Below are 22804 nucleotides of genomic sequence, written 5' to 3'. Positions count from 1 at the left end.
TCCCTTCATGTGTCCTTGGAGCAGAGGTCTCCTAAAATTTGTTTCCAATCACAACCCTCCTGATGACTTGAGAGAAATCCACTTTCATGTAGTCAACTTCTTCATCTTCTCTTTCTAAGGCTCTCTGAGCACCCACAATCCTCCTTCCACACTAAACACGGATGGTCTTCGCTGCCCATGGCCGCTCTTGCTGTCTTGCACCGCCATGCATTGCGTAACCAAGAGGTATTCCAAACCCCTTCATTGAGGCCTGCATTTGCCAGGCTTCCCAGACTTGCACACATTTTCACTGAGTGAAATCCCATCTTGTTCAGATGTTCTGATTTCAGGAATAAAAAAAACAAAACAAAACAAAACAGAGCTAGGCTGATTCCTTCAAGGTGGAAAGTCAGCTTTTCCGTAGGTCATGCTCGGTCCAAACTCCACGTGCTTTCGATGAAACTCTCAGATTAAGTGTTCCCTGTTAAGTTTCAGATTCACTGAGCTAATCGTGTTCAAGTAAACGTTCGAAGACGTGTTGAAATTTATGTGTGGAGTATTTATTCTGGTTAAAGCCCGTTGGTGGTCAAGGCTAGCATATTTAAAGGGTCAATACAGGTTTGTAAGACAAATGGGTTTACCAGTGAATTAAGTAATGAGGCATGGGCCATTTGTCGTGGGCTGGTCCCATTCAGCTTATTGCCCGTTATTAAATTAGAAGATTAAAGAAGTATTCCTCTGAGAGGGCCGAGTGACAAACTAATCAATCACACACACATCCGTGATGGCCAGGAATGCATTTATTTCCACCATAACCCATTACACTACTTCCCCTGTTAATGAAACTAATGCATTTAGCTAAGACATGCTCTTTTTGTATTTAAGATAACAAGGCTAACCTGCACTTAGAATCTGCACTCTTAAGAGACAAAAAAAAAAAAAAAAAAAAAAGATATAACTGCAAACTCACTTGCAATACAGTATCTCAGGCTAAGAGTAACAATCCTAAGGGTTTTCTCGGTTTTATCATTTCTTTACATTCTTGCATAAATCATGTGATTGCCTCACACTATCCAAAGACTACATTTTCAATATCTTTTTGATACATTTTTTTAAAAATTTTTATTTATTTATGATAGTCACAGAGAGAGAGAGAGGCAGAGACACAGGCAGAGGGAGAAGCAGGCTCCATGCACCGGGAGCCCGACGTGGGATTCGATCCCGGGTCTCCAGGATCGCGCCCTGTGCCAAAGGCAGGCGCCAAACCGCTGCACCACCCAGGGATCCCTTGATACATTTTCAATACAGTATCTCATGCTACATTTTCGATACATTTTCAACATAGTATCTCATGCTACACATTTCTTTTTTTTAAATTTTTTTTTTTTTTTTTTTTATTTATGATAGTCACAGAGAGAGAAAGAGAGAGAGGCAGAGACACAGGCAGAGGGAGAAGCAGGCTCCATGCACCGGGAGCCCGACGTGGGATTCGATCCCGGGTCTCCAGGATCGCGCCCTGGGCCAAAGGCAGGCGCCCAACCGCTGCGCCACCCAGGGATCCCATGCTACACATTTCAATACAATTTCATACATTTTCAGTAGAGTATCTCACCCTAAGAGCAACAACCCCAGGGGTTGTCTCGGTTCTATCATTTCTTTATATTCTTGCGTAAGTAATGTGATCGCCTCACACTATCTGATGACTGTGTTTGATGACTTGCATACATCAGTGGCAATGAAGTTAATGCATAGTAAAAAGAGGAAATACAAAATTACTTCTATCCTCAAAATATTAACAGCAGCACTGAGAGGATTGTCATTTTCCCCCTCACCTTGGTCTGCCTTTCCTGAATTCTCTACAAAGTATTTTTGTTCCAATTAGGATACAAAGTACTCGTTTACATAGCTTTACTTTAGAAAGTGATGGAGATTTTGCCTGAAAAAGGAACATCAGAAGAACGGATATGAAAAAATGATGGACATCCTTCAGGGCTAGGGACATTGAGATATTTTATTTATAAAATCATACTTAAATTTTAATAATGGAACAGCTATACATTTGTTTGAAGTTGCTTAAGTATTCCCTTTAATATTTACAGCTACTTCCCAATGGAGGTTGATAGGCTATTAGATGCAAAGAAATATTTTTCTGATATTTGGGGAAAAGTGTAGATGTGAAGAGGGAAGAAAAAACTCATGATGTGTATAGCTTTTGAAATACCATTTTTTGGCACTCAGAAAAATGGGTTTACTCTAGAATAAATCCCAGCAGAACCTTTTCCCCCATAGTTCATGATTCTTAGTAAATTAGATATTCTAGAGAAGTCTGTTGTCTTTGAGGCCATTTAATTAGTTATATTTACAAGGAAAAATATAGCAACAGCTTACTAAAAAAAGAACAAAAGGGTGAAAAATTAAATATACATAGTACATTAAAGGTGGTATCTAATTATGTTTCTGGGTCACACTCCGCTATATATAATTAGTTCAAAATTGTGGTCGGGCAAATAATTTCTGTCAAAATCTCAGTGGGTGATATTTTTTCCCTTCAGTTGACAAGCTTATTTAAAAAATTTCTGTGGAAAGGCAGAGGATCTGGAATAAGCAAACTATCTTGAAAAAGCAGGAGAAGGCTGGAGCTTTCTCCTTCCCCATTTTAAAGCATACTCTAGAGCTATAGTCATCATTACAGTTGGGGACTCATGTGGATAGACACACGGGATGGGATATAATTAACAGATCCCAGAAATAAACAGAATCCTAGCATTTATCGTCAACTGGTTTTCAGCAATGGTGTCTCCAGAATTTTTTATTTTTATTTTTTAAAAGATTTTTATTTATTTATTCATAAAAGATACACAGAGAGAGGCAGAGAGACCCAGGCAGAGGGAGAAGCAGGCTCCCCACAGGGAGCCTGATGTAGGACTCCATCCTAGGACCCCGGCATTATGCCCTGAGCCGAAGGCAAATGCTCAACCACTGAGCCATCCAGGTATCTCAAGAATTGAATGAAGGAGAAGTTAGTGTTTCAGTAAATGGTGCCGAAAAAATAGCATAGTCCTATGCAAACAATGAATCTCAACCCTAACCTCATAGTCAAATAATTGAAAGTTGTAAGAACTACAGCTGTTAAATGTGTAGGAAAGAGCATACGACAACATCTTCAGGGTCACGGGTTAGGCAAGGATTTCTTAGAGATGATATCAAAAGTGCAAGCGTTGAAAGAAAATTGATAAAATTGGCCTCATCAAAATCAAACAGCAAACTTTTGCACTTTGAAAGACACCATCGAGAAGACCGAAAGAGATGACCCAGAATGGGAGACAAAATTTGCAGGTCACATTTCTGGGCCAAGACCTATATCTGAAAAATTCAACAACAGAGGACAAAGAATCTGCTTTTAAAGATGGGCAAACTACTTGAGCAGACATCCCACCAAAGACGATGGTACAGAAGATGCTGGACGTCACTACGTCATTAGCAAGCTCCAGAATATAAACCACAAGGAGATACTATTTCACGCTCTTTAGGATGGCTATAAACCGAAACGATAACACAACGTTGGCTAGAGGATGCAGAAGCTGGAGCCCGTATATGCGCTGATGGAAATGCACAATGATGCAGCTGATTTGGGACACAGTCCGGCAGTTTCTTAGAACATTAAATGTCACTTTGCCCTATAAAATAATAATCTCACTCGTAGATATCTACCCAACAGCCATATACCCAAACAAAAACATTGTACCCAAATATTTATAGCAGCACGATTCCTAATGGCCACCAAGTGAAAATAGTACAAATGGCCACCAAGTGAAAATAGTACAAATGGCCTTTAGCTGATGGATGGAAGAACAAAATTTGGTGTCTCCATAGAGTGTGCAGTATTATTCATCCATATTAAAGATGAAAGAACTGGTTCCTGCTACAGCGTGCAGGACTTTGGAAACATTATGCTAAGTGAAAGAAAGCAGACACAAAAGACTACGTATTATATGACCTCTTTTATACAAAACACTCAAAAATGACCAATCTAGAAAGAGTCGATTAGTGAGATGCAAGATAGGCACATGGACCCTGTAATGAGACACAATCATTTTTAAGGGGGGCAGAGGGTTGATGGAAATGTTCTAAAATTGGATTATGCTGATGGTTGCACAACTCCATTTTAAAAATCATCGAATGTTACGGTTTGATGACTTGATTTCATGTATGTACATTATATGTCAGTCAAGCTCTTAAAAATCACACTTTGGTTAACAAAGAAATTTGGGAAGGAATCAAAGAGGCTGTAGGTTATTCTGGATTACTACTTAATCGACAATGGAGCTATGTTATGAAGATTGTGAAAGCTTTATTAATCTTTAGAATTCTGCTTTTTTTGGGGGGGGTGGGGGGATGTCCCCAGAGCAGTGCCTCTCATCCAGCCCTGAGACGTAGTTCAGATCCCTTAAATATTGCAACTGGGTGACTGGCATGAAGGAGAGCACGTGATGAGATGAGCATTGGGTGTTATACTATTTTTAGGCAAAAGGAATTTAAATAAAATTTCAGAAAACATTTTGCACAGTGAGCCTGAAGGCACAGAGAGGTGGGTCTTAAGCGAGGGATCTGGCATGTATCTCACCTCACACCTGGCTTGCAGAATGGCCTTTGTTTGGGCCAGCGCCAAGGCACGGGTCATTCTGTGCTCCCAGCCACAGCACGGAAGAGAAAACCGATCCCGAACAAGAACATTCAGGCAGGGGCAGGATTATAAGAGGCTCCTGGGGAGGGTAAAGTGCAGGTCGGGGGTCTTCATTAAAGAACGCCTTCTTCTCGTTGCCTGCGTGTTTTCCGGAGGCTGTGTTAGAACTACAGGGAGGCCAATTTGCAAGGAACATGTTTTGTTGGAAGAAAGGAGCTTACTCCGGGAGCACGTTCTCACTCTGTGGCATCTGACTACCTCTTGATTTTTCTCTAGCCTTTCTTTTTTTAGTTTTTATTTATTTTTTATTTTTTTTAAAGATTTATTTATTTATTTATTCATGAGAGAGAGAGAGAGAGAGAGAGAGAGAGAGAGAGGCAGAGACATAGGCAGATGGAGAAGCAGGCTCCATGCCGGGAGCCTGACGTGGGACTCAATTCCAGGACTCCAGGATCACGCCCTGGGCCAAAGGCAGGCGCCAAATCTCTGAGCCACCCAGGGATCCCCTCCTTTCTTTTTTTAAATGAAAGAAGTGACCTGTTTGGATAGAATCTTATACAATCTCCTTCCAAGAATGAATGGGATTTTTTTTTTTTTTTTTCAGAAATGAGAGGACTTGTTTTGTAAAACAGTTTTTGTGTATTGTTCCTCAGGAAAAGCATCCCTTTTGGGCTTCTCTACACAATTTCATCATAAATTTAAGTCCATGAGTTCGATTTGAGATAGGTTCTATACTGATAAACCCTGACAAAGGCAACCCCAAAGACAGTCAAACTCATTTGATTTTTTTGAGTTTTTTTTTTTTGGATATGTAAATGCAGTGGGATTATTGGATATATATAGATTTTGATATCAAGCTAATGACTGCAGTAGATTGACATAATCAGTGTCATGATGCTTTCTAAGGGATTGGAAAAGAACGTGTTGTAAGGAGAAGAGATGGGTTCCTACAAGACTCAACTCTACTTTTAGGTAGTTTGGGTTGAATTACTGGTAGCCCAGAGGTTCAAGAGGTCCCAGGCGTGTCCTCACAGCTGTCTTCAATGACCTCGTATCGGTCACTTGAAATTATCTACAGTGAGAATCAATATTTAAGCCTCAAAAACCAACAAATCAGTTTTCCCACCCAGGTCTGCTCGTGCAGAGATGCTGACCCACATAACATGGACCACATGCGAGCCATAACTGACCTACAAGACCAGCAACTCCAAATCTTGGTTTCGAAACGCGATGGGTTCCTTTGAGTTGTGTAGAACTTCCAGAAGAATGTCATTCAGGCTCTTTGGAAGTTACTGGATCTGGGATATGCATTCCCCGGGCTATGTCTGTCTATAAGAAGAAGACAATTGAGCTAATTAACCAAACAGTTCAGGCCATATCGAGTGTTTTAGCATGTTGTATCTGGAAAATGTGAAAAACCAAAATGGTGCCCTGCATACAGAATGCGTGAGTCTCTTTGGTGTAGTGAGGGGCGCCCCCACCTCCCCATATTTTGTCTCCGTGGAGATTCTTATGTGGCTTTCGTTCCAGGTCATCAAGGTAGGTGGCTCTTTATTTATCTTAAATCCAACGAGCAATGACACTGAAGTAGTGTTTAATAACGGTTTCAAACACAGAGAACATGATGGATCCTGTTTTCTCTTGTCTTAAGAAAACCTTAATGAAAATGGTAGTTTTGTTGTTGTTTTTATAGTAAACAGGAGCAAGTACTAGGTAGTAGCTCTCTAGCCACTGGTGAGAGGTGAATGGCATGATTTAAATTAAGTAACTAACAAACATTTCTGATTTGTATTTGAAATGCTCTGTTTTAACTTCTTATGCATGAAACGAATGTCAATTTTAAGTATTTATTGAAAGTCCTTCTGTGTTTACTGCATAAATGTGTTTTCTCTTACATTATGGAATGTACTAACCAAAGTGTATTGGGAACATTTCATGAATTTATGTACATGATAACGTTAAAATTTAGGGGAACATTGAATACTTCATGTGCATTTCTTTTAAGAATGTGGGAAATCCTTTTTAATGATTTAATTTTCTTTTTTTCAAACTCACATTAGCTCTTTCTTTCTTTCTTTCTTTTTTTTGCAGTACTATCATTTTAACCCCCAAACTGCATTTTCACAGGGTAGAGGATGTTTTTTGCAAGTAACATTTTGAATTTGTTCTTTTTGACATCTTTATGTTTTTATGCATTTTGCATTGCCCTACCTCATTTTTTTGAAATCCAAATGTAATAAATTTCAACTTTTTGTGTGACATTTTTTTTTCTTTTACTGGGTAGTATCTCTTTCTCTTCTGATTTTTTTGCAAACCTGTTGTTTTTGAATCTCTTTTTTCCCTTTATTTTCCTTCTCAATATGACCCCAGGAGCCAACACAAAGAAACACGCAGATGATATAACCAGTAATGACCGTGGTGAAGATGAAGGTATTTTTTGTTTTTTCAAAGCTCAACCCTGATGCATGATTTTATATCTATCTCTCTATTTTTTTTTATTTCAATCTCTTTTTCCTCCCCTTCTCTGAAATGAGTACACTTTTGTGTGCTTCTTTATTTTCTTCTTGTTTGGAAACCACTGTCCCTTTTAATCCCAAGGACCCTATAGATGAATCCAAACCACCTGTGAGAAGTATAAACATTTCTAAATAGAAAGTGAGTAAAAAATAATAATAATGTTATTTACAAGGAAGCCCATCTTTTTCTTTTTCTTTTTCCTTTTCCTTTTTTTTTTTTTTTTCTTTTTTTTTTTTTGGCTTGGTCATAAGAAGAGAAACCAAAATTTTAGAACATGCATGTATACTTTCTTCTCTTCCTTCCAAAGGTTATTTTGTAAGTCATATTGTATTTTGGAGCTTTGGTCTTCTTAATTCCTACTACAAGCTGCCAAACTCTGTGAGACACCTTCATACGACTTTTTGGGTGTCTAGCATTTCTGCTTTTGTTTGTTTCTGTTTCCTTTTTTTTAAAAACCTACGGATTTAAAAATAGGTTTCAAAGAATCTTCTCTGGCTCACAGTGAAATACAAGAAAAAGTGTTTTAATGAGATATTGTTTCTCTGAGGGCTGCTGTTTAGCAGGCATTTAAGGGGGGGGGGCAGGAATAGCATAGTTCTGGGGAAAAAAAAGTTCAAAGCCCCTAGATCTATACATTTCCCTTTTCACACCATGACTATTTTGAAAAGTTTTTCACCCCTTCTCCCTAAATGTTCACGTTGCTTCTTGGAGGATCTCAAGTTACTTGACAAATTAGCCGCCAGGAGTAAATTGATGCTTCTGGAAATATGAAAGATAGATAGTAGCCTCTCAGTGACAAGGAACACATGGCATCCTCATGCCTTCAGCAGAAAAGACTGTTTCCGAGAAATAAAACAGAACGTCCAATGTTGCTGTGAAGGCTCTATGGGGTGGGTGAGAAGCACATTTCTCCCATCCAAAGAGCAAAATGCACGGACCTCCATTTATTTAGAGGATGAAGAATGTCCCTTGAGTTTGGGGCTGAAAGGCAATATAAAGCAGGGAAGCAGGTGGTGAGTTCTCTCTGCCATTTTATTACTGGAAAATGCCCCCTAATTTTCACTGAATACCAATGACTTATGATTTCTTTTTTTTTCTTTTTTAATTTGTATTAATACAACACCTGGTTATTACTACCTCAAGTTCCTGAGAACCTTGTTCTCTGTGTTTGCAAAACTCAGAGATGTCAACCTAGCCCTTTCTCCAAGGAAACCCCTTTAAGCAGTCCCCTACATTTTTCCACAGTGGAGTAGCCGACAGCCAGTACTGGTGAACAAAATCAGGTCAAATCCACTCCATCCGCAGCCAGAGAGAGCGGAGTAGATCACACAAGACGCCACACCTGCCCAGGCAGCCGTGTATTTCAAAATTGCACGTAGTGCATGATGAATAGATGATCCATAAAGGACTTTGACTTTATATTTGAATTGTATTTGAGAAAATAAGATCTCTTCTGTGATCTATTCAGTATCTGCAGAGACATGGGGCTGCGATACTCTTTTTTTTTTTTTTAAAGATTTTATTTATTTATTCCTGAGACACACACAGAGAGAGGCAGAGACACAGGCAGAGGGACAAGCAGGCTCCCTGTGGGGAGCCCGATGCGGGACTCGATCCTGGCACCCCGGGGTCATGCCCTGAGCCGAAGGCAGACGCTTAACCCCGAGCCACCCAGGGGCCCCAACACGATACTCTTTTCTGTACTTGACTGTGACCAGTGGGTTTCTGGAGCCTTCTGCATGCCTTAGTAAGGCAGCCAAAGAACTCATTTCGACATTGTGATCACAATTCATTTGATTAGCAGCCACCGTCTAAATGATAGTGGTGCATGTCCTTAAAATAAGCCTTTCTGAGATTTCAGAAGTGTCTTTGTGAATTAGGAGGGGGAGAAACAAACCTTGATTGATAAAATGGTGAAAATGAATGTACATGGGTCCATTTGGGTTTCTTTCGATAACATATAGATATTTAAATTATTTACACACGTATGTGTATCTATTGCCTACAGATATCCAGAGATAATGATCACTGAGGTCAGACTTCTTAAACATTTGACATAAGCATAAGGACTGATAAAGCAGGTTATCTAATCAACACGTTTGTAGAAAGCGGCCTCCGCAAATGGACACATGGTCTCCAGACCATTGCAAAACATTGTTTTTATATCCCTGCTAAATAAAGCAACAGAGTAATCACTAAGGTACCCATTGGTTGCAAATCACCATGGGGGTTTATATTCCTTTGGAAAATATGTAGCATTTCAGTAATTCCATCTCCAGGCCAGAATGTTGTGTCATTTTTATTACGCGGCTTTCATGTTTGTCACTTAAATATGTTGTGCTATGACCGCAGCCACTAATCGAAAGCAACGACATTTGCTCGGACATCTTGCTTTGCTTCGTTTCCGACGTCACTTGTCTCTGTTCTGTGGATACTTTTTTAACCATCTCTTTGCTTTTTGTCATCATCTGTCCCGTGTGGAGCATTTACCGTTTCGCTGCTGCTCTTGTGTTCTCATTGTGACGTTGGAAATCAACCTGCGAGCTCACCTTTGAATTAGGAGGGCAGGGATACCGCAAAGTCGATCATCATTTTGAGGCTGATTTCACACTTAGATGCTGAAAATATAATGCCACGTGCTACTTCAGTAGGTCAGCGTTGAGGATTGGAGCGCTGTTTAGGAAATAAGGATTTCACCGAAATTCTCTATATTTTAGCCTTTTAGATTTATGCAGAGATGTACATGTGCATTCATATTAGTCCAGATGTCTGTATGCTCCTCAGAATGCCAGCTCTAGGGGGAGAGAATATAATGACATTGAGCAGTTTCCATAGAGAGTCTTACCGGGGTGCATACACTTCAGAAATAGAGTCACGGTTGCTTCCGCTCAAACCGGGGGGGACGTAACCCATGCCCTTTGTCCTTAGCATCAGTTAATCGTGTGATTTTTTATTGTGTTTCCTTACTTGGCTTTTTTTCCAGACATCCATGATCAGAACAGTAAGAAGCCCGTAATGGTCTACATCCACGGCGGGTCTTACATGGAGGGCACCGGCAACATGATAGACGGCAGCGTCCTGGCAAGCTACGGCAATGTCATTGTCATCACCATTAACTACCGGCTGGGGATCCTGGGTAAGTGATGGCCTCGTGTCAGTCACAATGGGAACAGACTCGAACCGGGTCCATCCACTCCTTAGGAAGTCCTGTTTCTCCGGGGCCACCGTGCGCGGCAGGAGACGTGTCTTCACGGGCCACGGCCCGCTTTCTTAGCTTGCGGTTGTTAATTCTTGAATTGATTCCAGGGAACCTTCCTCAAATGAAGGCGGACTCCGAGGTGGCCAGAGTCTGATGAAAGTTCGTTTAAAGCGCTTTCCTGTCTTTGGGCGGAGAGGATACTTCGGGACGGGTCTCCGCTCTGTGGAGCGAACCCATGTGCTGACGGGTGACACTTGGGGCACAGGTGATGGTGGCCACAGACATTAGCTTTCTTTTGGGGTCACGTAGGTATGTCAGGGAGCTGCTTCTGCATTGGAAAATCTTTCCCCTGATTTCTCAAGGGGTCATCCGAGTGTGCTGGGGGCCTGCTGTGGGGTCGCAGTGAGCATTCTATTTGCACAGAATGGAGCTCAGCTCTTAGTTGGATTTTGCATGTTTAATATTTACAATGAACAGACGCTGGCTAAGTTCACGGAAATCTGCCCGTGGAACTCTTCATTGTTTTCATGGATCCCCCCCACCCCAGTGGGAGCTTAAAAAAATATACATTTGGCCGTGGTGGGGGTGGGGGCAATATTTTGAGAGTTTTTGTAGTTTTGTCTGCTGTTGTATGCTTTATGACTGATATTCCTAGGCGTACGTTAAAAAAAATGTTCATTTTTAGGGCGATGATGCATTAAGACGGTGCTACAAATTGAGTCTGTGACATTGTGATTCTACCGAGGGAAACGTGTATGTTGAGGTGTGGTGACGGTAAAATAAAAAATAAAATAAAGTGCACAGATGGAGCCCTTGGAAACAAAAAATACAGCTGAGAATATGCCCTCCAAGTAGGCAAATATTAGGAAAAAAAAATTTATTTTCGCCTTGATGTTTTAATTTATTTTGAGCAAATTTTTTTCATTTCCATGTGAAACCATTCACGTAGGGAAGACCCGTGGAAAGACCATGGAGTGGGACGCCTGGCAGCAATGCAGTTGTAACTGAGAAGGGCAAATGCACTCCCCCTGGGTGTTTTGCAAAGTTGTGCCTTTTGGAGCATCCGCGGAGCCCTCAAAATTCCAAAATTCCCCATTGGTTTTTTTTACAGTAAGGGAAATGCAGTGCCTTAGCGTCAGGAGCCCAGTCGTAGTGCAACTTCGGTTTCTTTTTCTTCTTTCCGGGGTCTCCGTGGACTCCCTTCGGCCGCTGTCACGTAGCCACTCGGGCATGTATGCCTGGATGTTTCTCGGCAGCCCCTGAGCACTTGCCTCGGCCACTCGTGCTTGGAGCAGGAAATTGTGTTTCTTGATCTCTTATGAAGGCCCTTTCTCACTAAGAGGAGAGAGAGGAAACACGCGTGGAGCAGCAGCAGAGCCCTTCGAAAGGCAGCGGCTGTGGGCCACGGGCAGCAGCCCACCTGGCCGAGCTCCGGGCTCTGTTTTCTGAATGAAGCGAGGATATGGAACACGTTGTTGCTTTGGTGGAGTGACAGACACGATGTGTGCACGCTCCTGAAGAGGTTCCCTTTCAAGGGATGTTGACTGTCCCCCTTTCACGCTGAGCTGTATTAAGCAGCTCTACATGGTGATCTCTTATCAATTTGGCCTGTTTGTGAAGTTACGTGCAGATCTGGAAAATGCGGTGGGGATTATGCACATACACATACTCCATGTGCACACACACATAATACATACATGTAAATCCATGCGTGCATCTACATATAATTCAAGAAAATATGGGTATTATGGATTATGCAAGCACACATATGTGCATTATGGATTCATGATCCATGTATGGATCATACACACATACATATATATTCATATAATTTAAGAAAATGTGGGGATTATGGGTTATGCATGCATATGTGCATTATGGACTCATGATCCATCTATGGATCATATACACACACACACATATATATATATATTCACATATATAATTTAAGAAAATGTAGGGATTATGGATTATGCATGGACATATATATGTGCATTATAGATTCATGATCCATATATAGATTATACACACATATATATTGATATTATGGATTAATGAACCATATATGGATCATACACACACACACACATATTCATATATACAATTTAAGAAAATGTGGGGATTATGGATTATATACGCATATATGTGCATTATGGATTCATGATCCATCTATGGATCATATACACACATATATATTCATATATATAATTTAAGAAAATGGGATTATGGATTATGCATGCCCATATATATGTGCATTATGGATTTATGATCCATATATAGATTATACACACATATATATTGATATTATGGATTCATGATCCATATATGGATCATCCACACACATATATATTCATATATATAATTTAAGAAAATGTGGGGATTTTGGATTATGCATGCACATATGTATGTGCATTATGGATTCATGATCCATATATAGATTATACACAGACATATATATTGATATTAGAGATTCATAATCCATGTATGAATCATACACACACATATATATTCATATATAGAATTTAAGAAAATGGAGATTATGGATTATGCACACATATGTGCATTATGCATTCATGATCCATCTGTGAATTATACACACACGCACACACATATATACCTATATATCATTCAAGAAAAGAAGTTTGCCTTTAGAGTCTTTCTCACTGAAACATTTTAAGTCTACCTTTTGCTACTGAATGTTAAAAAAGAAATCGTGGTGCGAGGTAACAGGGAGCTGGGATGGGTGACATGGAAATCAAAGAATCAATTTAGCATCTCTATGCCAGTCTATTTACATTCCGCGAATGAGCTACTGTGGAGGCGCTAAGAACACCACAGACCCCCTTTTATTTGCCCGGCTGGCATGTGCCAACTTCACTGATTATAAACAGTGGTAGAGATTTTTAAATGTGACTTAGTTTATCTCGACCAGGGACGGTGCATTCGCTCCCATCCTCTTGAAAAACCGCGACTCGTACTGTAGCGTCAAGGAAGCCGCTATTTTGAGGCTAGAGAAATATTTTTAAACCATTGGGATCCAGATATTTAAAAAGATGATCAAATAAAATGGCACAACAGGCCTGCGACGCACGCTCTAATTAGTGCTTTTGAGTCGAGTAGATGTGTTTTGAGCAAAACGTTGAAATATTGAGTTTCTTGTTCAAAAAGTCATTAGTGCATAAATGCTCTTTTCCTGTCTCAGAAATGGAAAAATATCGCTGGATATCATCATTTCTATGCAGTAATAAATGCCGTTTTCCCACTCAGAAGAGAGGGTTAACAAGAGGAAGGGTGCTACAAGCAGGAGGCTGGTACATGGAACAAACATGGATTCCAGAATGTACAAGACGTGAACTAGAGTCCTGCCGCACCCCGTGTCTGTGCGGTGATGTTCAGGAAGGCAGCCAATTCCGTCAGTGTCCAGAGAACTTGCTAGCATTCCTTGCCTTCCAAGGCGATTGCACAAACCGTGCAAAAACCCAGCCCAGAACCGGCATCCGGGACACCGGGTCCCCTTGTCATCTCCATTTGTGTTAGTATCGCCGGACAACAGAGTAGTGTCATCGTTGATCTACAACAGCGATTGCCGCTGGCCAACTATGTAATGCCTGGTATCTATCAAATGCCACCCAGTACACTGGACTTCAATGCAAAAAAATAATAATTATTATTATAAGACATTTGTCGTATAAGTGTGAGAGGATCTGCATGCTTGCTTTTTGAAACATGAGTGTTTTCTTTCATCACGACTGCGTGACATGGTCTTGCATCATCGCCCATATAAGGCCCGCCTAGCTCGGGATATTGGGAGAGTTGTTAATATGCTACTGATAGACTGGGGTCATCTTGGGCAAACGGGGATGGGTTGTCCTCGCTGTCATGCCGGCCTCAAGTCTGGTGATTGAGCTGGTGTTCCCCTTATTTTCAGAGAAGATGCTCTTTTAGAAACATATTTCCTATTTGTCAAGGTCTACACCTTGGTCCTCAGGAAGGCATATATATCCAACACTTGAATTCCATCAAATCTGCCTCTTGGTTTTTTTGTTTGTTTTTTAATGACCTTCAATATAGAGGAGAAATCTCCTCTCTCATGCTTTCTGATGGAAACACCTGGGATTTATTTATTGGTGGCTCTTGCCTCTCCGTTTCCTCATTGTCTCCCACCTGCCTTTGCATCTACAGTCGGTTAATTCTACCCCCCTTCAAATATCCATTTCCATCGACCTCCCATGGTATTACTACTACCTTTTTGGTTGCCCTGCAACCTGATGCTTCGTGAATGCTTTAAATGACTTTTGCTTCAAAATGCTCTGACCCCTATGCATTAGCAGCAAATCAAAGACAGCCTTTGCAGTGTGCCCAGCACTGGATTGCTATAGCTTTTCACTTAATCCTCACAAACCCTGCTGGAGGAGTTTGCTTACCTTACTTACAAAGAAACAAAGGCTTGGAGGTGATAGGGTTGACTCACAGTGACACACCTGAGGGGGAGCAGTTCTGGGATCGCAATCCAGAGCCGACAAAAGCCACGGGTCTAGTTTTTCCACTAGATCCCACCTCCAGCCTCACCAATCAGAGTATTGCATGAATCAGGTAAACCACAAGTGAGTTAGGACACCAAATGCCTCCTTCACATCAGATTTGGCTTCTATAATCACATGAAAAAATGTCTGACACACTTATCGCTAATCTAGACACAAAATTGTGATTTGATGCTTATGGTATAGTCTTCTATGCCTCCAAGCAGGTTGTTGTTTGCTTGTTTGTTATTAGGGTGCTCAGCGAGGGTGCTATGCACCCCAACCCATCGATGGGTCACAGAAGAGCTCTTTGGCGTCATAGATCTAACTCATTATCAGCCAGTGGTGTGCGATCCACCCCAACCCATCGATGGGTCACATAAGAGCTCTTTGGCATCATAGATCTTACTCATTATCAGCCAGTGGTGTGCGATCCACCCCAACCCATCAATGGGTCACATAAGAGCTCTTTGGCATCATAGATCTTACTCATTATCAGCCAGTGGTGTGCGATCCACCCCAACCCATCGATGGGTCACAGAAGAGCTCTTTGGCGTCATAGATCTAACTCATTATCAGCCAGTGGTGTGCGATCCACCCCAACCCATCGATGGGTCACATAAGAGCTCTTTGGCATCATAGATCTTACTCATTATCAGCCAGTGGTGTGCGATCCACCCCAACCCATCAATGGGTCACATAAGAGCTCTTTGGCGTCATAGATCTAACTCATTATCAGCCAGTGCTGTGCGTGACTGCTGTTGCCCATTCATCGCCTGTCTGTTGCATATTGCCCATCATGGAGTCAACACTGCTGAGCCAGATGGTGACTTCAACAGATTTCTCACCTGACGGGTATTGAACAGCCGTAAGAAATGTTGCCCATGGATTTATGTAACTGACTTTTTCCAGGATCCAAAAAAAGTATCAGGAACACCTGCTGTTTTTCAGGTGTTAGAGCTACTCTGAAATGTTGTCTCAGGGAAGGTTGTGCAGGGGTGTCCTGAAAGTTGTTTTTAAAGTCAGTACTTGCATACCTTCGCTTAGGTGCAGGGAGCTCATGACTTCTTTGAATTTCAACACAGAACTGGTTCCACCTAAAGGTGGTCTACTTGCAGAGCACAGAGAGCAGTGACATTACGAGCCACGTGATGTGAGCCATATGCATACTGCAGTGGCGTATCCTCCTTTGTGGTTCTGGTCTCCTTGGTGAGGGCTTGGTTTCCATCCAAAATGGAGGGTTGGGTGGGTGGCATTGGGAAGCATCTCTTTGACATCAGCTGGAGAAGTTTCAGTCTTATGCATTCGGTATGTTGGCGTTCCATGTGAGATTCGACTCCGTAGGAAGAGTCTGGGAATCCTTGAGGCACAGGATTGACAAGTTCCTATAAAGACCTATGATCTGAATTGTATAGTGAGTGCGTCGTGCATGAGCATTTTGCGTCTATGACAATTTGGTGGGTCCCTATAATGATGCCTTGTGCAGCTCTGTTGAAAAAACATCAAGGTGCTGTGCAGACCTACATCCATCCCTCTTTCTTTGGAAGTTAAAGATGTTCACTATTTGCTAATTTCCATGTTTTGTTTTCTTAGACTCTTTGTTGTATTTTCTTTGTTCTTATGCTTTATAAAGCATTTTGTTGTAAAGTACAAATGCAACACATCCTATTGATCCGAAGAGTTCATGAGCGTGTATGTAAAGGGAAAAAATAATTTCCCCCTTCAAGGATCCTGCACGTCTTGATGCTACCCTCCTAACTCCATGTTCCCTCTCCTGGCAGCTTTGCCCTGATAGGATTTCCCACTGGAAGAGTTGCATTGAAAATGGGGTGAAAAAGTTCAGTGGGTAGAGCGGAAAGGTGAAGCGTTGCATTGAGGGAAAAATAAGCAATAGTAGAAAAGTAAACGGAATATGGGGCAAATGGCAGGAGCTAGGATCGAGAGGCAAGAGAAATTGTGTGGGAGCATGCAAAATCTGGGATATTGGAAGTCGGTGGTGGACACCATAGGAACCCTTAGTGTAGTGTCTTCTGTGATGGGTGGTAGAGGTGATTGGCCTTCCTGGGAACAGGCTCTGGGTGTCCCTGGGGCATTGGTTGCTCATGTGTCTTTCTATGTTGGGCTGGGAGGTGGCACGGGGCGGGGCAGGAGGCACATACACTCCAGATAAAAGTTATAAGATGTGTACATTGCACAAGGGAGCATTGGCTTGGCCAAAAAGAAAAACCAAGAAATGCCCGCCGCCCCCCAACTTGTCCGACAATTTCATTGTCTCCTTCATTGGCAAGTTTCTACACATTCAGTCCTCACTTGGAAACACCATCATCTGATCTTTGTTCTTGGTGCAGAACCTGAACCCCGGGAGTGGACAAGTTCATGGTCCTGTTCCATCCTTGGTGGCCGTTGGCTTGGGTTTTCCTCTTCTGCCTCCTGGTGGCTGGCAACGCCCACTGCATTGACTTGATTTTTTCAGCAAGAAGTCCTGACTTGAGGGGACCCTGGGAGCAGATGCAGAAACCACTCACTGGGGCCAAGGCCCTGTAACGGGGAGGCCGCCTTCACAGAGAGGTGGACATAACCAACCCCGCAAAGAAGCTCCCTCCCTGTTCAAAGGCGAGTGGAGACACCCAGGGATCTGAAGCGATTTTTCTGAGTGAAGAAAATGATGGCGGGGGAGACATTAGAACCACATTTTTCTTTTAATCTCACGTGCGCAAAACTGTTGACCAGCCTGTGCCACGCAGTGGAGGGTCCCCTTGGTCCTTTATGAATGATTCAGAATTCCCTAAAGGAAGGTGGCATTTGCTCTTTCATGTGCATAGCGGTTTTTGGAAGTCAAAATGTTGGGACACACATGGTAGAGGCATCTATTGAATAAATACATTATCTGCAGAGTATCATGGCAGCTTGGGTTAGCAGTCACGTGGGATGTACCTTAAAAACCCTCTTTTCCTGGGAACGTCTGCAGAGGCTCTTCAGATTATTAATCTGGAAAAAAAAAAAAAAAAAAAAGAAGCTAAAGAAGCTACCTTCTTTCCTTTGGATGTTTCCTTCCTTTTGCTTCACACCTAGGGTATGAACAGTTGATCCTTTTCAGCTGTTAAAGGTCAGGTGGCCGCTGTCTGTATGGGGAAGAAGAGGCACAAAGGCATCATTGTGCAGACGAGGACGGCCGGGATGGGCACCTGCGCCCCGGCGGAAGGTGGCATGTTCCAGGGAGAAGCTGCAAATCGAAATACATGAGCTTGATTGGCGTGGGCAGGGGATTAAGATTCTGGCGATGGTTCTGTCAGAGGAATGGTGTTTAAACAATCCCTACGAAGATAAATACCTCCACGCTTCCTGGGTATCTTGTCTGCCTTCTCTTCAAGTCGCATGACAGACAAATCTCCAAAACGCAATCTGAGTGGGAAGCGTCTTGACCACCGGGCTGAACGCAGCACTCCCTGGCTTTGCAGTTCTGGCCAGAGACCAGCCTCCTTTTGTGCAGACGTTTGCCTGGAAATCCCATAAAAACCCCATAATAGTCTAGTTTGCAGAAAGCATAGAAGGAATGCATGCATATGCACGCATGTCATGCCCGGGACGCCAGGCAGGGACGTAGTCTCCAGGCCCCCTTCCTGGCTTTGCCCAATCGATCTTGCATGAGTCCATTGGACTTAGGAGCATGGAGCTGGCGGTCACAAGGGGCAAATTCAGAGTGAATTTCTTAGGGAGAAAAATGCAAGTTGGATAGGGGCCGACTCCTTGCACGTTAGGCACTATGAATATATTTCTCAGATTAAATTACATTGTAGCATATTGATCCGGTGTGTTGTGTCTAATGCTTAAACGAGTGTATCCTTTAGTTAGAAAAAAAGTAACAGCTTTCTGGAAGGAAGTGTGCGAGTCCCAGCATAAAAAAAAAAAAAAAGAAAAAGAAAAAATATTGTAGAACACCCCATGCAACCCTCCGTTAGTGTTAACAGCCGTTGGATGCAGATAAGCTAAAAAGTCTTTATGCAGGTACATCAGGTGCAAGGCTCTGCTGATTCTGCTCATGGATCGACTTTTGTCCCATTCACTATGACGGCTTTGATTATGGGCTCAGATGTCGCGGAGGGGTGGCTGCGTCCTGTGAAATGGGTGCAGTCGCAAGCAGCTGGCCGGCATAAATGCATTTCAAAGGTCCACAGCTTAGTGTACACATATGCACGACCTGATTTCCCAGAGAAATACCATCATTTCTACCCAGTATAACTGGGATCTGTGCCAGATTTGAAAGAACAGCTTTGGAATAAGGAAATGCTTCCCGTTCAGACTCAGAAACCTTTTCTACCATTCGAGCGACCCCCGCCTCTTCACTAAAATATCCCGAGAACACGGTAGATGACCCTGTTGCTCTTTGCTCTCCGAGATCTACCGTGCGTTTCGGGACCTCTGAATCTCTTTTCCCCTCATTGCTCCCTCTCTTCTCTCCTAAGCATCAACTTAACACCCTTTATAAATATCACGTGTGCTTTTCTGCTCTACTTCTTCGTGCAAAGCGTGCACGGATGTCCCATCTTTCCAAAAAAGCATCCCGAGCGAATGGCACCTACTCATCACAGCTTCTTCTCATTTTTCTATGCTCTTGGTTCGTCCCCTTGTCTCTGCCCAGTTAGCCCTTCTCCTCCTTTTTCATCATATCTCATCGCAACTGTTCTCTGGAGGACCACTCGGATGCCCTAAGCACTTCCTCTGGCCCCCCAAATCCTTTTCACAGCTTTTATCACATCCTTGTCTTTCTTCATTGTCTCGTAAATGACCCACTGGGCTTGTCTGCACTTGTACCTTCTCATCCGTATCCTTTATTTAAACCTCGTTGAACACCAGGTGCGTTTAATGTGTGCAATTAAGTGCCCTTAGTACATTCACAGAGTGGCACCACCATCAACCCCACCTGAGTTTTGTATATCGTCATCCCTCCAAAACCAAACCCAGTACCGAATCCCCCAGCGCCCAGAGACTTAGGCCATCCCTAATACCCCATCTCGATGGTGTTACCTTTTCCGTACATTTTCATATAAATGGAATCACATACTGTGTGGTCTTCGTATCTGATTCCCTTGATGGAGCAGAATGTTTTCAACGTTGGTCCATGCTGTCGCTTGGAGCATCTATCAGGACTTCGTTACGCCCAATACTAGTGCAGCATATGGATAGGATGCATTTTGTGGGGCCATCTTTTGATGGGCATTTGGGTTGTCCCCACTTATTTGGAGATTATGCATCAATGTGCCTTGGATATTCACGTACAAGATTTTGCGTGACTATTCGTCTGCGTTTCTCTCGCGTGTTTACCTAGGAGTGGCACAGCTGGGCCAGACGATAACTCTGTTTAGTCATTTGAATAACTTCTGATTTCTTTTCAAACGTGGCTGCATTTGTATTGACATAGAGGTTCTAGGTTCTCCACATCCTCGCCAACATGCTTGCTAACATCTAACTTTGGACTGGATCCTTCCTAGTGGGTGCGAAGCGGTGCATCTGATGTGCATTTCCCCGAAACCTTATAACATTGGGCATCTCTTCACGGGCTTATGGGTCATGTATCTTCCTTGGAGAGATGTCTGTTTGGAATCTTTGCCCATTTTACTTAGCTTTTATTGAGTTGTCAAACTTTTTTTTTTTTTTCAAATTAACATGTTAGATACATATTTATCAGATATAGGATCTATTTGCAAATATGTACTTGCATTCTGCGTTTCCTCCCCACCTTTCATTTTATTTTAATCTATTGTATTTTAATGGTGAGGCAATTTTAAAATACAATTTTAATTTATTATACGGTAATCATGAGGAAGTTCGATTTACGTGTTTTTTCTTTTGTTTGCTTTTGCACTTTGTGTTATGTATAAAACATCCGTTTCATGTGAGTTGACGCCCCTTTACTTTTGTATTTTTTTCCTAAGAGCTGTATATATAGTTTAGGTCTTGTTTTAGACCTGCTCATTTTGACTCAATGTTTTAAACCATCATTATATGGTTTTTGTCCTGTTTTCTATTGCTGTAATACGTTACATGAAGCAGGATTTTAATATCAACCTTAACATACATTGTAGGATAAATCCCACTTGGTTACAGCGTATAATCCTTTTTACATGTTGCTGGATGTGGTTTGCTAGTGTTTTTTTCCTTGAGGGCTTTTACATCTATATTCATAAAAAAGATAAATCTGTAGATCTGCTTTCTGGTGATGCATTTGTCAGCTTTCAGTCTCAGGGTACTAATCTCCTCGCAGAATGAGTGGGAAGCGTCCCCTCACTCCCCTGGTTTTAAAGCGAGTGTGAAGGGTTGGTGTTAATTTCTCCTTTAAACAATTGGTAGGATTCACCGGTGAAGCCATCTGGGCCTGGGATTTTCATGGAGGAAAATTTTTCTTCGTACTAACTCACTTTCTCTGATCCTTCTGCTCAGATTTTGTCCTCCGTCTTTTGAGCTCGTGTGCCATCAGACCCCCAGTGCCCACATGGAACGAAGGTGACGGCCCTTCCCTGCACATCTCTTCCACGACGTCGTCTTTACACTTTTCACTTGCATCCTCCTGCCCATCCAGAGCGTATTTCCACTTGAAATCACAACCAACCCTTTCAAAGGAAAAGGTTCCACGTTACTCATAAAACTGACCACAAAGAGGGAAACTTTCATTCACCTTCATGTCTCTCTCTCTTACCACTTATGGATGCGAACACTTAGGTCCTCAGCCTCACACGCCCACAGCTCTGCAACATGACTCTCATTGCCCAAATAGCCTGCTCCCCACCCCCGGTTCCATCCCAGTATCTTGCTAGCCCAGTGCCATCCCACCAGCCCACCCAGGGCCGAGCCCCTGTGCCACCTCCCACTGTCCGCATTGTCCAACCATCACACTCACCCGATTTACAGATGCAAGCATGAGTGAAGAGTAGCTAGGATAGACCAACTCTCCAAGGCTCTACAGATGGCGACTCCCTTCAACCAGCATTACCATGATTGGGGATTTGATCCTGATATTGCAGGTTTGGAAATCTAAATTTGTGAGCGAGGCCAAAGTTGGTACATCTATCAGGAGAAGAACAGCATTGGCCAAACTGCAATGATGAGGATTTATTCATTGATCATGAGGCGTAAAAAGTCTCCATAACTATCAAGAAAAAAAAATCGATAAGGCAATTTCACTGGTAATTGGCAAACAAAATTCAGAAGGCATTGCAGGGAGAGCCCTGAATTTAAATTCAAAAAAAAAAAAAAAAATGAAAGAGGGAGAAAGAGGACTTGTATGTGTGTAACCTGAGTGACAAGGTAATTTTTCCTACCCTTACAAAGATAGCTTTGCCAAGAAAAATACAATAGTGGATCTCATTCATTCATTCTTTCATTCAATAAATATATACTGAAGTCCCGCTCTTTCCCACACGATGCTTTCCGTTGGGAATAAGGCAGTGAACAAAAAAAGACAAAAATCCCTGAGCATATAACATTTTCACTGCAGTGAAGAAAAATAAAAACCGGACACATATCATAAAATGCACAGTCTCCTACGACGCGGTGAGTGCAGTGGATAAATACGTAGCACGGAAGGCTGCTAGGTTGGCTTCCGTTTCATGACTTTCATGCCTCCGCTCAAGTTTATTATACCTCATTTCTGATTATTCTTAGAATAGACTTATTTCCCTTACTCTCATGTGCTGAGGAAGGACATGGCGTCTGACGCTGGGATATGAGCGATGCCGTGTTTCTGAACTATTGCTTCAGCACCATTGACATCTGGGATCGACATTCTTTTCATGCGAGTGTCTGCATTGTGCCCGGTAGGGTGTGAGCAGTGTGCCTTGGCCTCCCAGGTTCTGCTCAGCGTCCCCTCACGAGGAGGAACAGGGATGCAGGTGTCCACCAGGCTGAGAA

General features: G+C 42.3%; 1 protein-coding gene across 16 annotated transcripts in view; it reads left to right on the top strand.

Annotated features, from left to right (window-relative positions):
• Positions 1-22804, top strand: part of LOC140629125 (neuroligin-4, X-linked) — a 369817-nt gene that overhangs the window by 231409 nt on the left and 115604 nt on the right. For 11 of the 16 annotated variants that reach the window (XR_012026985.1, XR_012026986.1, XM_072818605.1 and 8 more), the window contains 2 exons: positions 7034-7093; positions 10164-10316. Coding sequence is in view for 14 of the 16 variants with exons in the window: in XM_072818605.1 (XP_072674706.1) it covers positions 7034-7093; positions 10164-10316 (213 nt within the window). In the remaining 2 variants the exon portion in view is untranslated. The remainder of the gene's footprint in view (positions 1-7033; positions 7094-10163; positions 10317-22804) is intronic. The other 5 variants (XM_072818612.1, XM_072818613.1, XM_072818615.1 and 2 more) reach the window with 1 other exon arrangement.

Source organism: Canis lupus, chromosome Y (genome assembly GCF_048164855.1).
Source record: "Canis lupus baileyi chromosome Y, mCanLup2.hap1, whole genome shotgun sequence".
In the NCBI taxonomy this organism is placed as follows: Eukaryota; Metazoa; Chordata; class Mammalia; order Carnivora; family Canidae; genus Canis; species Canis lupus.
This window is presented reverse-complemented; position numbering and strand designations above follow the sequence as displayed.